Source organism: Mauremys reevesii, linkage group 2 (genome assembly GCF_016161935.1).
Source record: "Mauremys reevesii isolate NIE-2019 linkage group 2, ASM1616193v1, whole genome shotgun sequence".
NCBI classification, from domain to species: Eukaryota; Metazoa; Chordata; order Testudines; family Geoemydidae; genus Mauremys; species Mauremys reevesii.
Genome location: NC_052624.1, coordinates 171,093,721 through 171,116,137, shown reverse-complemented (window position 1 = coordinate 171,116,137; position 22,417 = coordinate 171,093,721). Strand labels below are relative to the sequence as shown.

Below are 22,417 nucleotides of genomic sequence, written 5' to 3'. Positions count from 1 at the left end.
ATGGCAGTGAGGAAACTCAGGCAGTTACTGGAGTCCTCAGATCACCTTGCTCTCTATCACTTAAGCCAGGTCAACTCTACAACTTTGGTTTGCATCAAGGTCACAACAAGGAGGGGTGAGAACAAGATGCCCAACTTCCACCCCCTCCAACTCCTCACTGGAGCTGGCATGATGGAGAGATGGCTAGGCCAAATTTGAGTAGCACTGTGACTTCATGCACCTACGCTCCCCCACACTTTTGCAGTCCTTCCAGTCAGTGCCCATGAGTACTGTGCACCCCCAATCCCTGGAGCAGGAGGCATCAGGAGTACTCAGGAGTTCTGGTGCAAGTGGATTTGGGCTTTTAATGCTTCCTGGGAAAACAGACACAGAAGCAGGATGGAATCTGGGGCTTCCAGAACTGCCTGGCCCCTGGTGGGGATGGCGGTCTTCAGCCTAATTGCATCTCTGGGTAAGGGCTTGAGGAATGAGGAGACTGCGGAGCTAAGCGCGGGGGGAAGATGGAGCTGGCTGTGGGGCAATGTGCATAGGGTGACCAGATGTCCCGATAAAATTGGGACCGTCCCGATATTTAGGTGTTTGTCCCGCGTCCCGACGCAATTTGTCCCGATATTTCGTTCCACCGGCAGCACTCGCCTTTTTTTTTTTTTTTTTTGCCCTGCTGGCAGACACCCTCCCTGCTCATGTGTCACGATATTTTCTTCCTCTCGTCTGGTCACCCTAAATGTGCAGGAAAGATCGCAGGGTTGGGTGTGGGACAGGAGGAGGGGTGTGTGTGTGTGGAGCTGGGTGCAGGGAGGGGAGCACAGATTGGAGTGCAGAGGGAGCGGGAGAGAGCTCAAGACCGGGTATGGGGGAGCAGCAGCAGGAGAGCCTGCGGCTACGTGTGGGGGCAGGAGGGGGAGAGGTCTGGGCCTCCTCCTTAGGAATATTTTGGTTGTGCCCTTATTTGGCATAGTTTTGTTGGTCGGGGTGTGAAAAAAACACCACTGCTAGCTGACAGCTATGCTGACAAAAACCACAGTGTAAACCGCCAGTGTATATGCACCTATGTCAACTATGGGCATGTCTACAGTACAGTGGCACAGCAGCTATGGCAATGCAGCTGTGCCACTGTAGCGCCATACTGCAGACGCTTCCTACACTGATAGAAGGGATTTTTTCATTGATGTAGCTAATCCACCCATCCAACAGGTAGTAACTAGGTCAATGGAAGACTGTTTTCATCAGCCTAGCTGCATCTAAACTGGGCTCTAGGTCAACATAACTACAGAGCTTTGAGCACACAATTTTTTACAGTCCTCAGTGATGTAAATAGGTCCGACCTAATATTTAGGCGTACACCAGACCTATGTTGACCGAAGAACATCACTGGCATAGCTAATGTTCCTAGGTTGGCAGAAAAACTCTTTCTGTTAGCATAAGCTGTGTCTACACTAAGGGCCTCTATACTAGAAAAGTATTTGTGGTGTAGATGAGGCTTTAGTCTTAAGACTGGTCTACATTACACAGTTAAGTCGACCAAAAGCAGCTTATGGTGACCTAATTATGTCAGTGTCTACACTACAGCCTTCCTCTCAGTGATGTAAGTGCCCTACTACACTGACATAATAACTCTCCCTCCATGAGAGGCATAAGGCTTAGGCCATGTCTACACTACCACTTATGTCAGCAAAAGTTACGTCGCTCAGGGGTGTGAAAAAACATACCCCCGAGCGACATAAGTTTTGTCAGCATAAGTGGTAGTGTGCACAGTGCTATGTTGGCAGGAGATCTTCTCATTTAGGTGGTTTTATTATGTCAACGGAGAGCTACACAAGAGATCTTACAGTGGTGCAGCTCCATCAGTACTGTTGTGCTGCTGTAAGCTCACTAGTGTAGACATGGCCTTATTGTCATAGAATCATAGAATATCAGGGTTGGAAGGGACCTCAGGAGATCATGTAGTCCAACCCCCCTGCTCAAAGCAGGACCAATGGGTGACGCAATGTCTCTGTAGACACTGCCTTACTTCCATTGTCTGCTGGCTGTCTTGTCAATTTCATGGCAGAAGACCTGAATTTGACCAGAAAGCCAGGCAACCAGAGCCCAGCTGGGTGGCTGGATTCTGTTCGCAGCTGGGAGCCAGGGCGAGAAGCCTAGGCATCTGGCATCTACTCCAAGAAGCCCTTGGAGCCACTTGCCACCTGTGGGTAACACGGAGCCGAGGATGGGCGCCCCCCCAGGAGCCTGTGGTGCAGCAGGGCTTCTGGCAGGGAGTTACTGGGCCTCTTAGCTCAGTGGAAGTGCTCCTGGTAAGGAAGCGCACTACTGACCCTGGGAAGGTAGTGTGGACATGCACCACCACATTAAATACTGCAGAGGCTGTAAGTCGACCTAGTATAAGTCGACTTACCTTTCTAATGTAGACATGCCCTTGGAGTCTGTGTCTGGTTTGTAGAATTAGTGCCGAACTCCTCTTCCACCGCAAGTTTTACTCCGGTGGATGTTGCATTTTCTGCCACAAAAAAACTGGACAGCAAAGACCTGACCAACTCCACTGAATAAGGTTAAAGTCACTATTAAAGCTGCCACCACTTTCTTGCGCGGACAACGCTGGCATCTCTCTCGCTCACACTTCTCCCCATACGCACAATCTCTCCTCACAACTTCACTGCCGCGCTCAGAAGCAAATTCTCTCTCACACACACACACACAGTGTCAGCACCTCATTCATGTCTGCCTCACACGTCGTCACACACCGCCCCTTACGCCCGCCCCCTGCCCGGCCACAGGCGCCCCCAGCCAGGCGCGCCCCGCAGCCCGCCCCGCCAGCCGGGGAAGGAGGCGGTGGCAGCAGCGGCGCCTCCCCCGAGGGGCGGGACCGGGGTCTGTCCGGCAGCCGCGCTGAGGAGCCGGGGCTCGCTTGGCTGTGGCGCCTGCGTCCAGTCCCGCGCAGGTAGGAGCCGCCTCTCTGCACCCGGCTTCTGCATGGCCGCTGCTGCCGCCTTCTGCTTGGCCCGGAGCCTGTGGCCGCGCCCGATCCGGGGGGCGAGGTGAGGGGCTGCAGGAGCGGGGCGCCAGGGCGGGGAGCTCCCGGGCTGCGAGGCGGGGGCTGAGCACTGACACAGCGAGCCTGGGCCTCCCATTGCCCTGCCGCCGAAAACCGCAGCCCAGTGCCTGGCTGGCTCCTAGTTAGGGGTGGAAAGTTTCACGTGCAGGGGCGCCCCTCGGGGGCCTGTGCGGAGTAACATGGTGTCTCCCTGCCCCCCCCCCCCCCCCGGCATGGCTGTGTGGTCCCCTGCAGCTTCCTCCTCCAGGGTCCTACCCTTCAGGACACGCCACCCACCCCAGTCTCTGAGAACACCCAGATACCTGCAAGGAAAGGGAGGACTAGTGAACAACAGGGGCCAGGGAGCCCAGCAGGGCGTGGAGAGGGTCCCGGGGGTGTATGCATTGGCAACAGGCATCCTTACAGTGAGGCCTCAGTAACAGTCACTTTTGCTAGCTCTGGCCAGGGTTGGCCTTTGAGGAAAAATTCTAGTGCTGATGTTAATGTGTAACAAACTTTTTCCTCCTGCAGGACTCTGTAACTCTTGTTTTTAGCATCTCACTTTTCACCCTCGTGCTAATAGGCGTTTTCTGCTAATTGTTTTTGCTTGGTTAATTCCCTCAATTTGTTTTGCAGCCCCCTTGAGGGGTCATTTTTATTACAAAGGCGTCATGATGAATTTTAACCACTTCTTTGTCATTTAAAAGGCACGTTATTTTCTAAGTCAAAAGTCATAGTCTTGCCATCAAGTTGTGGGTTTTTTGTTAAGTTGACATTGCCAGCTAGTTTATTCCTAGTGTTTAGTTAATATAAACAGCTCTGGGGGGGTCACAAGCTGTCTGACATGTTCTGTACAGTGATACAATTGCTATTGGTATGAGAACACACTAGGTCTTTTTCAAACATTATGTACTTAAAGATAAACAGACAAATAGGCCCATTAAGGTAATGGAATTAATTTCATTCTTAAAATTTAGCATATGTATAAATAGTTGCAGTATTTGGAACTTGAACCCTTCTTGTTCAGTTAAGATTTAAAACTTTCTTGTAAAGAGTTGGTAACCAAAAAACCTGCAGTATTGTGGTAGCTCCTGAGAACCAGAAAGTGAAACTGACAAATGTTTTCTTCATCAAGGCTGAATGAATTGCCAAATAGTATTAATAGTGAATGAATTTGGTTTCTTAGTAACATCAACTGATTTTAAAAACAGATTTATACCCCAAAGTGTCCCTTTAAGTTCTAAAAGATTTTCAGATAGTGCTGAATGAGAGTCATAGATTCACTATATTTTAAAGTTGTAAATTTTCAGAGAGAATCTGGTCCTTTATTTCAAAACAGAGGAATTTATTTTAAACCAGTAATTCCACTGCTGAATAATTAAGAGGAGATCTGCAGATCTTTTAGAAAGATAGCACATAATCCTCAATGACATAAGTGCTCCATGTAGTAACAGGCAAAACAGGCTGTCAGTGTTTGTTTACATGAGCACTTACTCTGGGGCAAGCTGAGGTGTAAATCTGTAGCACTCCAGCTGCTTGACCTTGTGACCTTTATCTTCTTGTTCTAATTGACAATTCAGCTCCAATAGTGCTCTGTCAAGTTCTCCCACATGATGTGTCTACATAGAGAGCATGGTATGCAAGGATGGAGTGAGCAAGTAAAATGGGTTCTAGGGAGAAATTTGAGGCTTCTGACACTCCAGACAAGATAAACTATTATACTACAGCCAGGAGCACCCAAGAGGTCACCAAGGGTCAGTCCTGGGACCAGTCCTATTCAATTTATTCATAAATGATCTGGAGAAAGGGGTAAACAGTGAGGTGGCAAAGTTTGCAGATGATACTAAACTACTCAAGATAGTTAAGACCAAAGCAGATTGTGAAGAACTTCAAAAAGATCTCACAAAACTAAGTGATTGGGCAACAAAATGGCAAATGAAATGTAATGTGGATAAATGTAAAGTAATGCACATTGGAAAAAATAACCCCAACTATACATACAACATGATGGGGGCTAATTTAGCTACAACGAGTCAGGAAAAAGATCTTGGAGTTATCGTGGATAGTTCTCTGAAGATGTCCACGCAGTGTGCAGAGGCGGTCAAAAAAGCAAACAGGATGTTAGGAATCATTAAAAAGGGGATAGAGAATAAGACTGAGAATATATTATTGCCCTTATATAAATCCATGGTATGCCCACATCTCGAATACTGTGTACAGATGTGGTCTCCTCACCTCAAAAAAGATATTCTAGCACTAGAAAAGGTTCAGAAAAGAGCAACTAAAATGATTAGGGGTTTAGAGAGGGTCCCATATGAGGAAAGACTAAAGAGGCTAGGACTCTTCAGTTTGGAAAAGAGAAGACTAAGGGGGGACATGATAGAGGTATATAAAATCATGAGTGATGTTGAGAAAGTGGATAAGGAAAAGTTATTTACTTATTCCCATAATACAAGAACTAGGGGTCACCAAATGAAATTAATAGGCAGCAGGTTTAAAACAAATAAAAGGAAGTTCTTCTTCATGCAGCGCACAGTCAACTTGTGGAACTCCTTACCTGAGGAGGTTGTGAAGGCTAGGACTATAACAATGTTTAAAAGGGGACTGGATAAATTCATGGTGGCTAAGTCCATAAATGGCTATTAGCCAGGATGGGTAAGAATGGTGTCCCTAGCCTCTGTTCGTCAGAGGATGGAGATGGATGGCAGGAGAGAGATCACTTGATCATTGCCTGTTAGGTTCACTTCCTCAGGGGCACCTGGCATTGGCCACTGTCGGTAGACAGATACTGGGCTAGATGGACCTTTGGTCTGACCCGGTACGGCCTTTCTTATGTTCTTATGAGAGAAACAATTTGTTGGTAGATATTTTTGTCATCTTCAGACATGTGCATGTGAAAGGATATAAATCCATTACTTTGACTGAAAAATACTTCATTTGAAATGTGCCTGTCAAGTTTAGAAAAGATATTAAAGCACTGTAATAGTTATACAATACATAAGCTTGAACCAAAATTCAGATCCAAATACTTCTGAACATTGAAGTGCTTGAAGTCCAGATTCTAATTTGGTGATCTGAATCATCTCTGAAAGGTACTTTTTAAAAAATAGTTAATTGCTCTGCTATAAAACAGCTGAGGTCAGCTTTGGTGGGGGTTTTTTGTGTGTGTGCGCATATGACCTTAATAGCAAGCCAAAAATGTGGCTGTTTTTTCTGTATCCTTTATCAGCTTTGACTTGGCAAGAGGTTTGGGCCTGGTATCCTCCCGTTTGAGGCATTTGATCAACACACGTTGACTTATATCAACATCATCCTGACAGTCAAGCTCACAAACCTATTTTTCTGCCTCATTTATTCTTCACTGTTTGCTGGGGACTATCCACTCTGTTGCTCCTTTCAGCTGGGATTGAGTTAGTGGCAGCTGGTGACTTTGACAGGTGAGGCACATATCACAACTCTCACATTCCAATATACATGTTCCTCCTTGCAATCCTGGCCTGGGAGGGGGAAGGAGGAATGCTTTTGTTCTGCCCTTCCAAGACAGCAGCCTCCCTCTTGCATTTGCAGATGTCCAGTGTCACTGGCCCTGTGGTCATGCAGGGAGCCCTCTGCAACTCTGCTGTCATACCCCACTCTCTCACCAGCCAGGAGTGTGGGACTCGTCCCAGTCAATTCCAGGGCAGGAATTGTTCAGCAGTGGGGTGGCCTCCCCCACGCCAGGGGCTCATCGGGTTCTTTGTAATCCTGGCTGGGAGTCTCTAATCCTTCAACCCAGGATGTCTACAGCTTCCCCTCCGACTTGCATCCTTGTGTCTTAGGCCCCTTGGCGGTGTAGGGAGCCCCCCCCTGCATTTCCACTGTATCAGTGCTGGAAGGGAACCGTGCATCCATTCTAACAGAACTGGCCTTAACCTCTGCAACCCTGCCATGGTCTTACCAAGCCTTGGCTAGCACAACAATGCCCTCAAAGTGGCTCCTCAGCGGGGTTAGTTGCCATAGTTACAAGGCAGCTTTGAGGCACTACCTATACTGTGATTTGAGCCTCATCCACAGCACTACATTTTTTGGCATTACAGAGATGGAGAAAGTATGAGTAACGTGACATTTAAATCAAATCACAAGTGCTTCTTATGGATCTATGCTACTTATTTAATATATATAAAACTCCTTAATCTTTATATACACAAATGTAGCTTTTGGGAATTGGCTTCTGAATTCGTTGGTTAAGCTGTGCCTCACTTGCTTAAGCTGATGAGCCACCCCTGGACAGAGGTCACCTCTGTCACAGTTCAGGCCAACTGCCCCAGTGTTTCCCCTGGGGCTCCAGCAAGAGCACCACTGTCAGGCTCTCAGCTCCCCACGCATTGCATTTCTTTGGTGGGACTTGTGTCTCACTTACTTCTGACCAACTATTTCCAGTCTGCACAGTTCTGATATAAGCTTATTAGCATGCATTATCCCAGCTCTAACATGGGCTCTGGCAGGAGCAATCCTTCAACACCCTGCCAAGGGATTTTCTTTGTGGTAACAAGTTCAACACAGCTTCATCTCAGAACAAGTACCCAGTTTTATGGACCTCAGTAGGCCAAGTCCTTCCAACCCTTCTCTAAGGACTAGGGTCTTTCATGGACCAGAGGTTTTGTTCATTTGCTGGATCAGGAAGAAGGCCCTGAGCCAGTTTAAAACCAGGCTATTAAAAAATCATTTGTTGGTCTCTGGAGAATCCAGTTTGGACTAGTACATGTGGACCTTTCCAGGGAGTAGAGTTTTCTGTGGATATTACAACCTGAGTGAATTTGACTAATCACCCCTCCTGCTCTTCTCCTATTTACCCTTCTCATGGAAATACATACAATCCCACAATAACACATAGATGAAAATTAAAAATTAATTGTATTAAAAATGCAAAGATATTAAGCTCAATTGAATAAGGTTTAACTCTATTAAGTAAGGCTTGTCCAGGATATTAGTCTGTCACAACCTCCTCCTATCCACATGTCCTTTGGTCTTCCTCTGCTCTGTCCTTATCACTAATAACCCCAGTTGATACGGGCTAGAAAGTTTGTCCCACCTAGCTACAGTTCTTATGACAGACCAATCTTCCATCCCTAATGTGAAGGGACCAGTAAAGAAGAGTGTTGCAGATTGGAGTCTTGCAGGTTGTTCTTCTTAGGAGGAGAAATTTATGATGAAGTTATCAGTCTTGTTTATTTACAAGGAATATACAAAATCCTGTTTTCCCTGAACACAAGAGGATCCAAAAACAGGTGATAAAGGCTTGAAGCTGTAAGCAAAGAAACTCTTAGCCACCACCACACCATGCTTGTCCAGGCTGTGACAATCTCTTCACGCACATGCTTCCCCCACCCCCAATACTTAAGGAGCACTCTGCTTGCATAGTTCAAATTCCTGAATGGCCTCAGCTGTGCCTTTGTTTTGGGTGGTGACATGTGCCTGTCCTTTGAATTGGAGACCACAATTATTTCATAAAGGAGTTGAACTGTTTCTAATGGAAAGCGGCAGTTACACCCACCAGCTGCAAAATGGTTTTGTTTAACCCACCCTCTAATAGTACAGTCATTGAAGATACTAAGGGGTCAGTCTTGCTTCCACTGAAGTCAGCAGGGGCATTGTGATGAAATATGTATTTGATAGACATTAATTGGAGTTTCGGGGCACTGTAAGATTTAGGTCTATTAATTTCCTTGCTCTTAAGTGCTTGGGTTTTGTAAGTGATGAGATAGGTATCATACACTTATCACTTAGTAACATTTACTAGTATTTGAAATAAAGTCTTTGTATCTGATATTCCCCAGTTTTTATATTTTTAATTTCTTGTACAGACAAAAAATGACAATTTTAAATGAATGGGTTGGGACTGGTCACTAGATTAGTAAATTGAGTGTATGATGCAGGTCAAGCCAATGATGCCTCATTCAATTTACAGCTTACTAGCTGCATAGTTCCCTACGTAGCTGAAGTTAGTTACGTATGCATATACAGAACCACCTACTTTGATGCTGCATGTTCGTTAAAAACTATTTAATTATCAAGACCCGGATGCTTGGCTTCACAATTAATGCGTAACAAACTAGGCCACAGTGCACCCCAGCCAACTCCATAAGGCCAGATTTTCAAACTTGAGTATCTAAATTTTACTAGGGATAGCGCTCACAAAATTCAGGTTTAGTCAGTGGGAGCTGCAGGTACTCAGCATTTTAGGAAACATCAGTCTACTTTTATTTAAATGCCTAAATGTGGATATTGGAGCCTAACCTCTTAGATACCAGGTTAAAACGTTGGTCTTAACATTTTGACTTAGTTATCTCACCTGACAACTGTAGCTATTGATAAAGTTGTAGTTACCTAGTGTAGTCCTTTTTTTGTTTAGAAGTCTCAAACCATTTTAAGGGGGTGAGTAAGCATTATAATCCCCATTTTTACAGTTACCCAAAGTACAGAGATTTAAACTAGTGTGTGTGAATGGCACTAGTTAAGCCTCCATTTGAGCTCTGAGTTCAGGTGTCATATTTTGCAACAATTATAGTGTCTACTATTACTGCCTATACCTCAGTCAGAAGGAAGTCTGAGTCAGGGGTCTGTCTGTCTGTTTGGAACCACAATATCACATCTTTCCATCAAGATTTAAAAAAAAATCGCATTTTTATAGGTCTCAAGAACTTGTGCCTCTTTTTTTCCCCCATCCCCATCCTAACGAAAAACAAGGTCTGACATAAACCCAACATATCAGGCCATATACACCCACATCTAATGAGCAGAAGTGTTGAAGAAAACTTGTTCATTAATGTGTTCTTTATTGACCGAATAGCTGAGGGAAGAAAACCTAAAAATTCAATAAGGTAGATCAGAATATATGTCCTAGAAACAAAGGGTGAAGTGCACCCCATAGCCCACTCAACTAGGACAGTTTCAAACTAATGAGCACAAAGTTATGCTTCTGCATTTTCTGCACAAAGACTCTACCATGTTGAACCCACACAGTGATTCTGAAGATGCAGCCTTTAGTAAGAAGATCTTTATAGTATTTCAATAGGCTTATTCCTCTTGACTGTCTGGTTTTGTATATATATTATTTCTCTTTTTGGGATCTTGCTGTTATAGGCTACTGTAGAACTGACACACACATTAGTCGGAGTCAGAGAAAAGAGACAGTTAATGGTTACCTGTTTTGATCTCTTCTATTTTTTTTTTCTGTGCATGTTTGACAATTCATTTAATCATAGCTAAGGGTATGCATATGGGGGATTGCCTTCATCCTTAAAGGTGTCTATATGCTCTAATGCTCTGTCAAATGGTAAAAAAAAAATTCCAGTTCTGGCCATTTATAGCACTGATACTCAGACTGAGGCTTGGTAGCCACTGTTGGCTCTTTAATGTGTCTCCTGCAGCTCTTTGCAGCACATGATATTAAAATACTGTGTGACTTAATTATTAACCAATCTAAGTTGTTAACCAATCAGAATGCTTTTAATATGTTATTAACCAATTGGAGAATACGTGGTCAGTCATTTTGCTGTGAGAATATATAAATAAATTTTAAAAAGTAAATGAAACAATGAATTCATACTATTGTGGCTCTTTTGGGTAATGTTGATTGCTAATTTGGCTCTTGAATCACTGAGGTCTGAGAATCACTGATTTATAGATGAAACTTTTACATAACGTTTCTATTTAACATCAGTGTATAGTGGTTATAATTTTGGGAGTGCTCCACTTTGGCAGCTTCTCAGAAGTGGTGAAGATTAGCTGATGATCATATGTTCTTTAGCATAATCTATTATAGTCAACATAAGGGAGAAAAAAAGATTAACAGGTTGTGAGCAAGTATCATTTTCAACCTGCTGTATAACCCACACAAGAAAACAAGAAGATAACATTTCTTATCTCCAAGCTTGGCTGCACCTAAAATCCCTCTCTGAAAACTGCTATTGCTGAAATCCACCTGCACCTCGTTTATATTCAGATGGAGTAACAAGTCCTCTTTCTCAAGGCTTGTCTACACTTACATTACTGCAGCAGTCTACACCTGTGCAGCTGTAATGAGTAGTGAAGAGGCCACCTGTGCTGACAGGAGAGCTTCTCCCATTGGTAGGCACTCCACCTTCCCAAGAGGCAGCAGCTGTGTTGAAGGGAGAAGCCCTCTGGTTGACATAGCTCTGTCTACACTGGGAGTTTGATTGGCATAACTGCATTGCCCAGGAGTGTGGATTTTCCACATCCTTGAGCAGCAAAGTCATACCAACATAAGTTTCTAATGTAAACCAGGGCTCAGTGTGTCAGCAGAAACCACTTACTGGTAATCTTTTCCAACAAGATGTGTGCTAACTGTTTGACAGGTATTAACAGCCTGTTATATGGCTAAGCTAGATTTCTCTTAGCATAACAAACAGGGAGAAATGCAAATTGTTCTTCTTGGGAAGAACAAACTGTATTTAGGGCTTGGCTACACTTACAAATTTGCAGCGCTGCAGCAGGGTGTGAAAACACACCCTCTGCAGCGCTGCAAATTGCGGCGCTACAAAGCGCCAGTGTAGTCAAAGCCCCAGCGCTGGGAGCCGCGCTCCCAGCGCTGTCCGTTATTCCCCACAGGGAGGTGGAGTACGGACAGCGCTGGGAGAGTTTTCTCCCAGCGCTGGCGCTTTGACTACACTTAGCGCTTCAAAGCGCTGCCGCAGCAAGTGTAGCCAAAGCCTTAGTCTGTCCTTTTCACAATGGTTGTCCTAGAGTTTCTCGTTAAGTCCTCTAGTGAAGCAAGACACTCTCATTCTGTGTGTTTCCATACATTCAAAACATTGTCTGAAAGCCCAGATCAGATAGATTCCCCTCCAGATTTCAAGGTGGTTCTAAGGATTAGAGTTGGGAAAAATCTTTCCCGTTGTAGTGCCTATTTTTCTTTGCTCCATAGTTTTGTTTTGTTATATGGTATGTTTTTGTATCAGTTTGCCTAAGTCAGTAACTTATGTTTTTGTTGTTTTTTTAAATAGAGCAAAAGGCATATCAAAATACCAAAATTAAGTGCCACTGTATGTCCCCAAACAAACATCAGGGCAGATTTGATCCAAAGTTTAATTGTGTCACTACATGACTCTAACTGTAAAAACAGCTACATAGCCACTTATCCCATTCCAAGGATGGAGCACAAACTCTGAGTCATTTTAAAATTGTAATGAAATACGTAAGCAGAATTACACAGCATATCTCTATATATGATGTGTTTTCATAAAGTAGGGATGGTCATTAGATGAGTAAAGCATTTATCTTTCTCTGTCCTTCCAAAAAGCTCTCCTTGTCTAATGTGTTTAACTTGTGCGGAGCCATAAATGCACAGGGTACTCACAGTTGGAGAGCTGTTTTGGCAATTTCATTTTTTTTGAAGAAGGAGCAGGAGTGGGGATGGGGGAAAATTGCTGTGACTTCAGTCAAAGTCCGTGGGGCTACTTGCATGTGTTAAGTTAAGCATATACATAAGTGTTTGCAGTATTGGGGTTCAAATGTGTAGCCATGACTCCTTATCTAATATTATGTTTCAGTTGCTTATTTTAAGATGTAAGATCCTCTGGGGAAGAACCTTGAGGAACCATGGGTATAATCTGGTTCTCTATAAATAGTTGTTTAAATGTCCTTGTATATTTCATATGTTGGGAGATAGTCCAGGCTCTCAAAATACCAATTTCTGAGCAAAGAATTTGAATTGTATGTTCATCAATAACAAAACAGTCCCATATGGTACAGTCAAATATAATTTTAATGAGGATTTGGTGTTGAGAATATGTACCAGGCAGAGAGAAAGCAGAAGAGATTGTGTAGGCCAGATTGTTCTTGGATTTTTATTTTACAAACTTTCAAACTCTATTCTTAGTTGAAGAACATGATTTTAATTACTCTAAACCAGTGCTTATCAAAGTCAGGCCGCTGCTTGTTCAGGGAAAGCCCCTGGCGGTCCGGACCGGTTTGTTTACCTGCCTCTTCTGCAGGTTCGGCGAATCGCAGCTCCCACTGGCTGCAGTTCACCGCTCCAGGCCAATAAGGGCTGCGGGACGGGCAGCCAGCACATCCCTTGGCCCGCACCAATTCCCACAGCCCACATTGGCCTGGGATGGCGAACCGCAGCCAGTGGGAGCCCGCGATTGGCCAAACCTGCGGACGCGGCAGGTAAACAGACCGGCCCGGACTGCCAGGGGCTTTCCCTCAACAAACAGCAGACTGGCTTTGAGGAAGCACTTCTCTAAACTATATTATGAACGTTGATAGGACCAATTATTTGATCAGCTGGCATGGGATGCGGGAGATTGTGGGTTATTTAAGAAGTTGTTGCTCTAAATATGCAACCATAATAAGGGTTTGTATAATACACTGGAGTTGGACCGTGTAATTTCCAGCTCAAGCAGACAAACCCGTACTTGCTTTGATTGAACTAGTACACTAAAAAAAGAGGTGTAGCCACATCAGTGTGATGAGCAGGATGACCTGGCTTCCCAAGTATGATCCTATCCAGGACTCTAGGTAGATATGCAGGTGGCTAGCGTCTCCTGCTGCTTGTGCTGCTGTGGCTACACTTCTGTTTTTTACATGAGGTAGCTGAATCAGAGCAAGTGGGGTATGTCTACATGAGCTGGAAATTACACCTCCAGTATCAACATACCCATAGTGGGAATGCAGGATGTAGATGAGAAGGGTGGAATCAGGCTCAAAGTGCTGTATAATAGTCTGCATCCTTTATTCTCAGAATCTATCTTAAAAACATACTTTCAAAACAAGTTTTAGAAATATCTGTTTCACTTTCTTCCGAGTGGTGAATGGTCTGTAAGCTGCTATTTTTGGATACTTCCAAGTAGGAGGCCCAGACTGATGTAGTTTAGGATTTGAGAGTCAAACAGTCGTGCTATCTGTTAGCCCATGCAATCTCTCTGACCACTGTGAGGTTGCTCATTTGTAACAAAGGACACAAGTTGATCGAAGGAATGCAGCTGTCATTTGCATTATTAGCAAATGAGCTGGGGGAGACTGAGTTTAATTGTTTCTGGTGTTTTAGCTTTTTTAAAATTAATTCAATTAATTTGATTTAAAAAAACCTGACGTCAGTTTTGTTTTCTTATTAGTTTCTTTTTCTTTTCCCCTGACTGCTATTCATTCTTCTCCTCCATTTTCTTTTTGGCTGGATTGTTTTCCTTAGTTACAAGGAATAGTATGAAGTAAGTATATTTATCTCACATACCAATATTTTGTGCCCAAGTATTATATTAGGATGTGAATTGCAGGAGGTTTTCAGTCTCTTCTGAATATTCACTTTGCCTCCTCTGTGTGTTGCTGTCTCTCTGCTTTTGTATGTATGTGCGCATTTATCTTGAATTTAAAAAAAACAAAACCCATTTGATCATGCATTCACTGGGATTTTGCAAGTCATTCTGTGCATTAGATTGCAGCTCCCTATGTAATAGTTATTTTCAGAAATGCAGGGTGGTGATGGTGGATAGACACAGTGGAGGACAGAAGAGTCTATAACCATGGATAGGATGCACTTCCTCACAGAATCTGGAATTGAACCCAGGAGTCCTCAGCTACATTTCTCTGCTGTCAGCAAATAGCTGTGAATCCCAATAGCAAATTAGGCATCTCCCCCTCTTTCCCAGTGATTAGTATTCAGAAGATAATGATCTCCTATTGCCGCCATTTACTCTGTTAGTACAAATGGTAGAGGATTGTGTGCTGTGGATCTAAAGGTCCAAATGGACCTGCTTATGACCAGATTTGAGGGTAAATATGGCTACATGTGATAGAATTCCTGTTTGTGTTTTTTTAAATCTTTGTGTGTGTGTTGTTGTTTTTTTAATTAGGAAAGTACATATGAAAAAGTATGTGTTTAACGATAGTAAGGTTGCAAAGAGAAGCATTCAGAAGTTAGGAAATGCCAAAATTAAGGGTGCCTGTGCATCTTTAATTTTACCCTCTTGGGTATATTCATTATGATATAGTCTTTACTTATCACATACTATTTTTTCCAGATGACACCTGTCTCATTTGTACATAAAATGGATGGTGCTCAGGAAGTGAATCAGAGTTGTGTAGTGAAGTAAACTTTTGTCTGTAGGACCCCTGCCTCATTTGTTGCAGAAGATGGAAGAGGCAGGGGTCCTACAGAGACAGAGGATTGCTGGAAGAATAAAAATAGTCTTATGGAAAACGCAGCTGAGTACCACCCAGGAGAACTAGATTGTATCCCTGCTTCTGCCACAAAGTGCTAGGCAAGTCAGTTAACCACATCTCAGTTTTCACAGTTGGCCTGTGTGTGTTCCTCATTTTCTGGGTTCCTGCTGGGAGACACGAGACCAGATTTGCACATGAGCTGAGCACTTAGAACTTCAACTGAAGTTGATTAGAGCTATGCTTTGAACATGCATAGCGCTGTAATAATGCTAAAACTCTGAAAAGTCAGTCCTTGGATGTCTCAAGTTGGGCACCAAAATTTAGTGGATACTTTTGACCTTAATTTTGCATCGGTTCCACAGCTGTAAAATGGGGATAATAACACCACTTAATCTCGCAAAAGATAAGAAGTAGTATTGTGAAGATAAATGCATTAATGTTTGTGAAGTACTCATACTATGAGAATATCAGAGAAACACTCATGCAAATTAATAATTTTGTATTCAATGCAGGATTTGGATGGTGTCCATTAAATAAAGCCTGGGGCCACACATTCAGTGTTGAGGATAAAAAGAAATATCAAATAGCTATCCATTCTCGGAATAAGGTGGGGAGTGTCATGGGGCGCATCACTCACCGCTGGACTGGCGCCTCCTCTTGGTCGCTCTGGGGACTAGCTTGAGGCCAGTGCCCCCTGTCTGTGGCTTGCGCACTGTCACTGCATCTGTCTGTAGCCCCTCTCTCAGCCTCAGGAGCCACAGCACCCTCTTTGTGACTCAGCCCTACAGCTGTGTCATCATCTGTGTGCCCCCCACTTCCAGGGGTTAGTGTCTCAGTCCAATAATCATGCCACTTCCTCAGTGGCGAATGGGGGGAAGAGGGGCCCTGGCCCACCCACTACTTTGGGTCACAGCCCAGGGACCTTGTGGATAGCAGCCTCCTGCTGTGATCCCCATGGCCCCTGCACCTTCTTCGCCCTTGCCTCAGGGCACTCAGCTGCTCAATCCCTGCAGTCTACCAGGAACTCTCTCTTGCTCCCCCACTCCTTTCTTTTAGCCTGCTAGGGACACAATCCTCATTGCCTAGGCTCCCAGCAGCAACTGATCCTGTTCTCCCCTGTGGCTCCTCTTATATGGGCCTGCTGGGCCTGGATTGGCTGTTCCTCACAGCTTCTCTACTGTTGGCTGATTCCTGTGCAGCCTCCCTAGGGGTCTGTTCACCCCTTACATGCTGGTGGGGGATGGATGCCCCATCACAGGAGGGCTGGGGAAACAATAGTATGTGAACATATGTAATTTAAGACTGTGTCATAATACGCACAAGGGGGCCGAAAAGGTTGCATGTTTGCTCTTTGATTAATGGCAGCTGAACAGGGTGGGGACTTTGACTGTAGACTTTGTTTGCAGGAAAGCAGCATATGGTGGGAGATCTAGCCTTTTGGAGCTTCCACAAGCAACAACTTGATTTAGTAAACTTATCTTTCCAGAAAGCATGTCTTACTGTTGAAGATGTAACATTAGTACATACTTGGGTCTGGATGCCTTAATACATTGCTAAGGAGCTACAGAGCGTCTCATTTGTAAGTCACCAGTTAGAGCTAGGCTAGGCTAGATTCAGTAGGGATTAAACATTGTTTCCATCTAATGGCTATTTGGAATCTATATGAGAAATTTGGCGGGTCTCAGTTCTCGCTCCCACATCACAAACTCACTACCTTGCTTTGCGCTAATTAGAATACTCAGCAGAAAAGCTGAGCCATGGAAACTGAACTGTCTCTGCCAATCTTAGGGCTTGTCTACACCACGCAGCTTTTAGCGACAAGGCTGTATCGACACAGCCATGTTGATAAAAGTCAGCATGTGTAAACGCTCTTTGTTGGCACTTTTGCCAACAAAATACTTCCAGCTCCACGAGCAGCGTTAGCTTTGTCTGCAGGAGAATGCTCCTGCCGACAAAGCCGTGTTCACACTGCCACTTGTGTCGGCAGAACTTTTGTCTTTCACGGGTACTTTAAAAAGCCCCTCCACGAAAGACAAAAGTTTTGTTGACAACTTCACAGTGTAGACATACCCTTAGTAGACCTTCTTACTCCCACTACCCCCTCACACGTACTCCACCCATAGAAGTGACCCTTCTGGTGTGTATGTGAAAAGCTTACTCTAATGCTGTCTTGTAAATAATAAACAGAGGACTCCATTCACCAAGGCAGTCAAGCCACTGCTTTTCACCAACATTACATCCACATGATTTTTCTTATGCTGAAGTTTATAGTTATGTACAAATTAGATGCAAATATGTAAATTGGCTCATTGAATAAGTTGCATAAAGTATTACATGGAACTATACAACTTGGCACCTATGAATCTTCATTTTAGGAGGGGATGAATGACGAAGAAAGAACAGCGTGATTTAAAGAGGCATGATTGAATTTGCTGTGTTACCATTTTGTTTTTATTAAAACTGGTAAGCAGCAAACTTCAGTATAAAATTTGATGAATAAATGTGGAGCTAGAAGATGTCATTTTTAGTCACTTCTTCCTGTAATAGCAGCACTTAGAACAATTTTCTAATTTAAATGGGAATCTCTTAAATGGGAGTAAGCTTAAATGTGCTCAATAAGGAAATTTATAAGCAGAGTAGTGAAACAGGTGTTTTCAAGTACATTATACAATTCTCTAAATATTTGTTTTGATCATGATCAGGGAAATATGAAGTTTGATCAGTAGAACATGAAAGTTCAGCTACTAAAATGTGCACCTTAATCAGTAAAATGTACAAACTCAAGAGCCTGTAGTATATAGCTCAGTTAGGGAGGAGAGCATTTTGCCCTGTAAAGTATAGTCATTCATGTAGCTTGCCCATTAAATTGTAAGTTTTTCTTACCAAGCTGTGTGAAAAATTAACTGAAGTATGCAGATTGAACATCTTAAGATAAGGGGGGAAACTGAGAACATGCAGATTCTGTGATCAGCAGGACTTCTGCCTTCATTTAAAAACACAGCTCTCTAAGCAGGCTTCCTACAGGTAAACAATGTTGATTTAATGTAGCTGGTTAATAATAAAAAATAATCAAATCCCGGTCAGAAAACATGCCTTGATAGCCCACAGGTTTGCTTGTTATCATGTTTAGAGGGCGGGGTGGGGAGAGAAGCAAAACATGTATTAGTTTTAAACAGTTTAAGATCCTAAATTGGAAACTAAACATAAATAGCATTAAAAATTACTATCCACTTTATTTTAGGTAGGACCATCTCAGGTTACATAATGTACAAAACACTTAGACAATTATCTCCTCAAGGAGATATCAAAGAAACTGAAAGGGAAAAAAAGGCTTTCAAAGAGGATGGGGAGTATTGGAACATTGGGAACGGGAGGCTGTTCCAAACAGGGGGCAGCATGAAAGAAATTGCTGCTTCTTTCTTTTTCATTTATGCAGCTTTTCCTGGTGAGGGTTACGGTGGCAGCATGGAGAGTAGGAAGGACCAGACCTCCCTTTCTTCTGCAACAGGTTCCAGGTCCTAGGGGGTTTCCCAGCATTCACAGGCCTGTTGGGAGATACAATCCCTCCAGCGTGTCCTGGGTTGGCCTCGGGGCTTCCTCCCAGTGGGATGTGCCTGGTAAAGTTCCAAAGGTAGACTCCTAGGAGGCATCCTTATTAGGTGTCTGAACCACCTCAGCTGGCTCCGCTCTATCCGGAAGAGTAGCGGCTCCACTCCGAGGCCCTCCCGAATACCCGAGTCCTTCATCCTGTCTCGGGGAATAAGCCCAGCCACCTTGCAGAGAAACCTCATTTCCACCGTTTGTACCCGCGAGCTCGTCATTTTGGTCATTACCCAAATTTCATGACCATAGGCGAGTATAGGGACATAGATCAACCTGTACACCTAGAGCTTCATATGAGAACTCGGCTCCTGCTTCACCACCATGGATTGGTATAGTGCCTGCATCACTGCCACACCAATTAGCCCATCGATCTCACACTCCTGCTTACCATCACTCGTGAACAAGATGCCTAGATACTTGAACTCTTCCACTAAAGACAGCTGCTCCCCCCTCACCTGGAAAGAGCAGTCCACTTTCTTCTAGGAGAGGGCCATGACCTCTGATTTGGAGGTGCTGATTCTCATCCCAACTCTTCACACTTGGCAGCGAAATGTTTGCGTGCACATCAGAGATTACAGTCTGAAGAAGTAAGAAGGACATCATCTGCAAACAGCAGAGGCAGCCACCTTCGAGTCCCTGTACCAGATGCACTCCACAGCTCGGCTGTGACTTGAGATCCTGTCCATGAAAATTACATACAGAAGTGGGGACAAGATGCATCCTAGGTGAAGTCCAACACTCACCTTGAATGAACTCAGTGCCAAGAATACAAACACAACTCTCACTCCGAGAATAGAGGGACCTGATAGCATTCAAAAGCGGTACTGGCACCTCATACTCCCTCAGCATTTCCCACAAGACATCTCAGGGAATGCAGTCATATGCCTTCTCCAGGCCTACAAAACAAAGGGAGACCAGATTAGCAAATTCCCACGACCTCTCGAGTATCTGCGAGTGAGCAAAGAGCAGGTCCATTGTTCCATGGCTGGGATGGAATCCACATTGTTCCTCCTGAATCCGGGTTCAATTAATGGGCGTAACCTCCTTTCCAGCACCGTGGCATAGGCTTTGCTGGGGAGGCTGAGGAATGTCATCCCCCAATAGTTGGAACACACCCTCTGGTCTCCTTTCTTAATGCTTGGGACCACCACCCCGGTTTGTCAGTCCAGAGGTACTGCACCTGCCTTCCATGCAAGATTGAAGAGGTGAGTAAACCACAACACTCCAATGTTGTCCAGTGATTTCAGCATCTCTGGACGAATCTCGTTCACTACTGCTGACTTACCACTACGAAGGCACTTTACCACCATAGCGACCTCAACAACGATAATAGATCCAATCTCACTGAAGGTTTCCAGTGCTGCCTCCTGAAAGGGGGAGGGATAGCTCCGTGGTTTGAGCATTGGCCTGCTAAACCCAGGGTTGTGAGTTCAATCCTTGAGGGGGCCACTTAGGGATCTGGGGCAAAAATTGGTCCTGCTAGTGAAGGCAGGGGGCTGGACTTGATGACCTTTCAAGGTCCCTTCCAGTTCTAGGAGATTGGTATATCTCCAATTATTACCTTAAGAAGTTCCTCACAGTGCTCCTTCCACCTCTCAACAATCTCCTCAATCTAGGTCAGTGTTTCATCACCCTTGCTGAGACCAGCCTGGGCAGTGTCCCGCCAACCCCTCCTAAGGTGATGAACAGTTTGCTAGAACACCTTTTGAGGCCATTCAGTAGTCATTCTCCATGATCTTTCCAAACTCCTCCCAAGCCCAGGCTTTCACTTCAATGACCACCTCAGCCCCCTTAGCCAGCTGGTATCTCTCTGCTATATCAGGAGTCCAGTTTTTGAGCATTTCTCTGCAGGCCTCCTTCTTCACCTTGACAGCTCCCTTCACCACTGGTGTCCACCAGAGGATCCTAGGGTTAGAAAGAAATTGCCTTTAAAACAAAAAAAGATTTCAAACTTATGCCACCTCCTGCTACCTGAGTAAGTAGACAATTGGTGTCAAAAGTATCATATTCTTTCTCCCTGTCTTTTTTTCCTGCCCTCTTTCATGATTATACATATTAGGATACTGTTGTTCCAGATACTCATGTTGTCTGTAGGCCACATTTGCTTTCTCCTTATGTTATTTCTTGTCCTGCCCCTTGCACTGCCTAAATAGAGTTGGTATAGTTTATTCCTTCATAGAAGAAGAAAAGGGAGGGAGGGAAAGGGGAACCAACAACAACCCTAATATTAACTTTAAAAAAAATGAAGACCAGGCTTAATCCTCCAGAGAATGTAAATTCATCCTGCCTCTTATTTAAAATGAAGATCAACAAGGAGTCAAGTGACACATGAGATGCATTTTAATATGATTACAAATAGACTTTTTAGGTAGATAATTTGCATATATTTGCCCCGATCCTGCAAAGAAGCGTGTGTGTGTGTGTGTTTTTGCAGAACCCTGGTCGTAGTGTGGCTTTTATGATTAAAAGTGTCTTCCAGAAAGCTTTAAAGAATTTAAAACAATTTGTTGGACAACAACAAATAACTCGCTGATGGCATGTGTGATGGGTTGGATCACAGAAACCCGCTTGGGGCTGCCAACTGATGTCCTGAGACAACTCCTGAGGCCGCTTTCCCTGCCAGCTTGGGAGTTCAGTGCCCTGCCTGGTTTGAGCCAGACCCACTAGTCTGCTGCAGACCCAGACCCAGGTCTGAATCACGTCCACCAACAGCTGCAGGCTTAAATTGAAAGCAGCTTAAGAAGTGTTCCTGTTTTTAACACTCAGATGCCCAACTCCCAGTGGGGTCCAAACCCCAAATAAATCCATAAAGCTTATGCAGGGTAAACTCCTAAATTGTTCGCCCTCTATAACACTGATAGAGAGAGATGCACAGCTGTTTGCTCCCCCTACCCCCGGTATTAATGCATATTCTGGGTTAAATAAGTGAAAAGTGATTTTTATTAAATACAAAAAGTAGGATTCCAAGTAGTAACAGACAGAACAGAGTGAATTACCAAGCAAAATAAAATAAAACAAAACACGCAAGTCTATGCCTAATACAGTAAGAAAACTGAATACAGATAAAATCTCACCCTTAGATGTTTCAATAAGCGTCTATCACAAACTAGATGCCTTCCTAGTCTGGGCACAATCCTTTCCCCTGGTACAGCCCTTGTTCCAGCTCAGGTGGTAACATGATCACTGGGCAGCAAGATTTGCCTACTGTCATTTGAATATTTAGCCTAACAATTCTGCAGCAGTGCACTACAGAAGGAGACAAATAGTTAAAATCTGTTAGTGAGGCCAAACTATGGTAGATTTTCTGCAACGGTACTAACATTAATTTATCTTAACTGAACTGTTACATTCTGTTCCACTGGATCTGCAAGTTTGCAAAAAGTCTGTTTATATTTGCATGCTTATCAAAAAATGAAGGCCATATTACGGAGTTACTGTCCAGACAAAAAAATTAATAAATTGGATCCATATGGAAGCACAGGAGAATATGCTGTTTGTGTATATTTCTATAGGAAACAATTGTCCTGTAACAGTTAAAAATCAAATGAAAACAACAAAAAACAAAACAGCAATCTCATCAACTCTATAGCTGAACCTGCATTTTATAACTGACAATTA

The 22,417-nt window shown here is 43.9% G+C and overlaps 1 protein-coding gene across 6 annotated transcripts in view; it reads left to right on the top strand.

Annotated features, from left to right (window-relative positions):
- Window positions 1–2,713: 2,713 nt before the first annotated feature.
- The window catches only part of ECI2 (enoyl-CoA delta isomerase 2), a 58,035-nt gene continuing 38,331 nt past the window's right edge, over window positions 2,714–22,417 (top strand). For 2 of the 6 annotated variants that reach the window (XM_039526161.1, XM_039526160.1), the window contains exon 1: window positions 2,714–2,938. In XM_039526161.1, the coding sequence (XP_039382095.1) occupies window positions 2,715–2,938 (224 nt within the window). In that variant the 5' untranslated portion in view covers window position 2,714. The other 4 variants (XM_039526163.1, XM_039526162.1, XM_039526166.1 and 1 more) reach the window with 4 other exon arrangements.